At 38.8% G+C, this 5,402-nt stretch overlaps 1 protein-coding gene across 1 annotated transcript; it reads right to left on the bottom strand.

Moving 5' to 3' along the window:
- Positions 1-2,396: 2,396 nt before the first annotated feature.
- Positions 2,397-3,164, bottom strand: LOC127131755 (uncharacterized). The gene has a single exon (XM_051060669.1). The coding sequence runs from the start codon at positions 3,162-3,164 to the stop codon at positions 2,397-2,399; it is 768 nt and encodes a 255-aa protein (XP_050916626.1).
- Between the last annotated feature and the right edge of the window lie 2,238 nt (positions 3,165-5,402).

The raw sequence follows: 5,402 nt of genomic DNA, 5'->3' as shown, positions 1-5,402 counted from the left end.
TTGATATGACTGTGGTCTTTGAGGAGCTACAACTTGTTAAGGTGCTGAAGGGATAACCACATCCACTTATTGATAAGGAGCCTAGTACACTTGACCTCTTCCCCTAGAAGTAAACACAACATTTATCTCTCCTTATATTTTCTTCACAACCCCACTGAAAGGCTTCTTTCCTCCAGCTGAGGAACTTGCGGTTACAACTTGTACTTTTCCCAACTTTATACCATAGTCAACACATTCACTGACCATCACCAAATTCGTCAAACCTGTAGAAGTACTTCCAATTATCATTAAGTAGTACGGACCCTGGAGTGTCCCCATAAACATATAAGTTCTCTTTCCATCAAAGGAGGTTGAACTCTTGCGGCAAGCTCTCGCCATCTTTGGGCGTATTCCTTGAAAGATTCATTTGGTCCCTAGAAGAGATTCTGGAGTTGGGTATGGTTATGAGCCATATCAGTGTTATATTGATAATGTTTAATGAAAGCCTCAGCTAAATATCTCTAGGTACGGATGTAGGTCCACTCCAGTTGCATGTACCATTCTAAAGAAGTGTCAGATAAACTATCCTGAAAGAAGTGCGTCAACATTCTTTCGTCATCCAAATACACAGACATTCTTCTGAAATATACGAACATGAGTTTTAGGACATGTTGTCCCTTTTTATTTATCAAAGTCAGGCGATTTGGACTTTGCAAGGACTATAATACTAGGGACCAAACTCATGTCAGCAATGTCCATTCCAAAAACACCTTGGCCCTTCATGGCCTTCATTAGTTCTTCAAGCAACTGAAATTTTCTCTCGACCTTAGTTTGAAATCCCACAAAATCGTGCATAGAGAAAATATCCTCCTGATTATCCACCAGACGTGGAACCGGAATCTCGGCAAACCTTTGGCCCTGTTGTTCTTGCAACTCTTCTGGAGTGAGATGAGGAGGTTGAAGCGGATCAACATTTTGCTGGAAACCTTGAGGGGGGACGAAGCTTAGACCAACAGAAGTTACAAATCCCATAGGAGGGATATTTCCAAGACCAGTAGTAGACATGAATCCAGGAGGGGGGATAACTCCAGAACCATAATTCTCAATAGTGACAGGCCTTTGCACATATGCCCTTAACTCCTCCTGACCTTTAGCAATATTTTCAATAACCTCCATGAATCGGTTAATCCAAGTTTCTATGACAATACTTATTCCAGCCATGTCTTCACGAAGTTGCTCCATCATTAACCTTTGGTAGTTACTTCATGTTGGGTAGCGGTGCAAAGTTAGATTTCCTTTCTGGAGAGAAAACCAATATCAGCATAGGGAACTCCGATTTATGTATGATATGCATGAAATTCGTGAATGTATAATGGAAATGACATGTTCAATTCATTTCTTGGGATCCCATACTTTAATTCAAGTTTTAAGCAAGAACAATAACAAGAGAAAATAAACCATTAGTAAAACAACTTAGTGGTACCATGAGTTTAGTACAAAAATAAGAGCCAAAATGCAACAAAAGGATCCCAATCAACAAGGTTGATGGTGTTCACCATAACAAACAAAAAGTAAACCCTAAGGTGTATCTCTAAACCTTACAAAAGCAATTCCACCCCATCCTAGGTGATCCTTGCTCCAGTCTTGAGCTTCTTTGAAGAGCTTCTTTATGGCTTCGTCTTATGGCCTCTCTATTAATCATTGAATAAGGACGTCTCCTTTGTTGATGATCCCCTCTAATTATCGACACTGTTGTCCATACTATTCGTTCTCTTCTTATAGCTTCTAGATGTCAACCCCCTCTTGCTGGACTTCAACCCTTGGTCTTTTGACCTCAGATTGAACCTTGAATTCTCCCATATGGATCTTGAGCTCCTCTATCTTTGTAAGTGCTTTGTTTAGTTTTAATTGGAGTCCCTTGAGCTGGCGATTAGTCTGGTCCCTCTAAAGACGTTCTTCTTTTAGCAACTCCCCTCTGGATTGAAGTTGTTCCTTCAAGTCTTTGATTTAGGATTCATATTGGCTCTCTATAACTCTCTTAACCTTTTAATGAACTCCCACCATTTTTCAACTTGAAGCTTAGCCTCTGAGCTTCAACCAATTTAACCTTTTTGTTATCAACAGTGAGATGAACAACTTTAAAATCTTCACTAACTCTTAACCTTTTTTCAGCCTCCTCTTCAATCAGCTCGTTATTCTAGATGAATAACTAGTTCTTCTCCTGAACTTAATGATCTAACTCATTCCTAGAAGTAGTTACTCTGAAGATTTGCCTCTTTAATTCTTCATTTTCCGCTTGAAGCTCTTGGTTGAGGTTTTGAACTTCTCCATGGGCACAATAGTGGGTTGAAATAACTCAAGTGGGTATAAGAGGGCTTCTTTAGGAAATGACAAAGGATTAGTCTGGACCCTCTTTTCTATCCAATCAACATAAAAGGGTAAGCCACATAATCCTTCTTCCCTACATGAGATTTTCCTTTCCAATGAATTTTGCTCCAAGCATTGATATCTTTCTTCATAGGTTCACCACCTTTAGATGCATGATAGTAAATGGATTCCTCTACTTCCTTATCTTTAGGCTGGTCTTTCAAAACATACCCCAATTGGCGCTGAGATATGACAAGATTATAGTTGAACCCTCCTTTCATCCCCATTAGAGGCATATTTGGGAAGTCTCCACAACTAAAGATGATTTCAATGCCATAATACTCTCTACTATACCAGACGATGTCTTTGGTTGCAAGACCCATCAATCTTTCAGACCACTTAAAAGATATCTTAGTATCCACGAAAGCACCCATTTTATGAAGGTGATTCATGAACCATTTATAGAGCAAGGGAGCACAATAGAGTATAATACCACCCTTCTTTGAATGTCTGGTATGTGACGGATGGTAAAGATCCCCAAGAAGGGTAGGAACAAGATTCCTTATTAAGAAGATGCTGATGGCATTTACATCCACGAAATCTACCTCATTTGGAAACAAAACGATCCCATAAATACAAAGAGCCAGAGTTGCAATGTAGGCATTCCAATTGTGGGTATCAGCATGGGCATGAGCTCTCTCCAATAGGAATTGAAGATGAAAACTAGAGATTCCTCCCTTAGACTTAAGGTTGGCATCCACAATAAATTTGCTCATATAAAGAGAGGCAACGATCTCATGAGATTTGTGCTTCTCCATCAGGGCATGGAAAGGAACCTGATTTTGGACAGGAATCCCCAAGTTTCCAGAATACTCCTCCAAGGTGGGGGCAAGCTGGTAGTCAGAGAAAGTGAAACATCTCAAAGGAGGATCATAGAACTACATGAGATTGCACACAATATCTTGCTCATAGGAGGTGAATATGGAATGAAGGATGTTAAGAATCTTCCCATACTCTTTTCTAAAATCAACAACACTATCCGAAGCAGGTCTAGCAGCGAGGTCATGGAGTGGCTTCAATGTTGGAACTTGGAATTTATAGCTAATGTTGTGTCTGATCCTCTTACTGGCATCCATCTCCGAGAATAGGCTCAAACAGGAATCAAAGGTAAGGTTCCCAAGAAACGTAATGAACATGTATGCAATAATGATTGTATGAATGCACATGTATATCTTTGCACAATTCTGGATAATTGTTGTACTAGGTCTCTGAACTGGGTAAACATCTCAAGTTTAAAAGTTCTCTTTGATAAAAAACCAAACAAACCAAGGTAGGATGGAGGTTAAGGTTTCCTGTCAAAAAGTCCAATCCCTCTCACAGGTGAGTTCTAGTCTTGCACAGAGGCTCCTAAATAGGTTGTCAGAGTCGGCGACCCTCAATTGAAAATACCTTATCTTGTACAAAGGCATGCAGAACAAAGGCATTACAAGAAGTCCTCGTCTGGGTGTGGGTTTCATGTTAACTCACACGTGTCAAGCGCCACGGGACTCAACATGACTATCCACTCTAGTCCTATGTGTATCCTCAAGCCTGGGTAGGAGGCTTATCTCTCACGGTATTAACAACTCATCCCACCAAAGAAACAAGGTACAATAATACATCCAGAATACATGTAAAGCAATAAAGATGCAATGAATGTGATAAAAAAATAATGAGTAAAGAAAATAAAAATAAAACACCCAAAGAAAGGAAAAAACAAACAAAGGCTATGACTAACTTGCTTAGGAAACCTAGGTTCCCCGGAAGAGTCGCTAGCTGTCACCACCTGAAAAAATATAAAAGGAAATGACAGAACTGGGACCTAATGACCGCTTCTAAGAAAATAGTACAGATTTGCCACTGAATATTTATTTATCCCAAAGAGAAGTGAAAGGGAAACATCTAAGAAAACCTAAATAAAAGGGGAAGGAACAATGGTCGTCGCAACCACGAGAAAGAGGGTAAAAGGGTTGGTTACGTGAGGGGAAGGTATTAGCACCCCTGACATCCGTGGTACTCCACGGGATCCACCCTTGTTGCTCTAATCAATGGTATTTATGTCTAAAAGCTTACTCACTAAATGTATGTATGGATAAAAGTTGTATTAAGTAAAAAATAAAAGGGTTTTATTAATGTGCTCGCCTCAGTTTCAAAACCTTGTGCCTACGTATCCCCATGGTGCAATAGGGAAATTAGAGCGTCGTAGTTCATCTTGAAAAAGACGAATTTGTTGTGTGTTTTTTTATGAACGGTGCTAAGTTCGCATTTTAGCAGTTAACATATGTCGCTCGACCATTGGAGACTTATGCGTTGTTGTACTGCATTGAATGGAATTAACTTGTTATTTTTAAAAAGGTTTTAAAAGAAAATCCCTAAGGCGAAATGATTTGGATTTGTTGAAGTGTTTTCCTTAGGAGAATTATCTCAAGTGGTTCCCTTAAGCAAGAGATACTTGAAATGTTTCATCCATTAATTTTGAAAGTGTTTGATAATGGTTAAGCATTTTGAATTTTGATTAAGAAATTTAAAATGTTTTATTAAAGAAAAGAAAAATGCAATGCAAAAAAAGAAAGCAAAAGAGGGAGGGACTAACCCTAATGTTATCCTGCCATGATAGACTTAAAGTTGGGATAAAGGAATGAACTGTCATAATGTTGTCATACTTCGTTGAAACCCTAATGTCTAACATAAGGGATAAGAAGCACACAAGCAAAGCAAGCACAAAAATACACAAGCCCATACAAGGTGGCCACAAACAAAGGTATGAATGAGTGGATATATTCATCACTATAATAATAACCAAGAGTAAGTGTTGTGTGTATTATCACAAGGACTAATTGTAGTGAAGCCAATGAGTAAACTATGTATGGTTAGTTGCAACACAAAAGCGTTGACTTATGGTGGAAAATTGGCTCGCATTCGAGTATAAGTTCTTTGAATTTTTTTGAATGGTCAATGATATGCAATTGAGATCATCACAAACAAACCAAATGAGATACCCAAGTTATGGATTATTC

The sequence above is a fragment of the Lathyrus oleraceus genome, chromosome 3 (assembly GCF_024323335.1).
Source record: "Lathyrus oleraceus cultivar Zhongwan6 chromosome 3, CAAS_Psat_ZW6_1.0, whole genome shotgun sequence".
In the NCBI taxonomy this organism is placed as follows: domain Eukaryota; kingdom Viridiplantae; phylum Streptophyta; class Magnoliopsida; order Fabales; family Fabaceae; genus Lathyrus; species Lathyrus oleraceus.
Note: the sequence above shows the minus strand (reverse complement) of the source record. Positions and strands in the feature narration are given on the sequence as shown.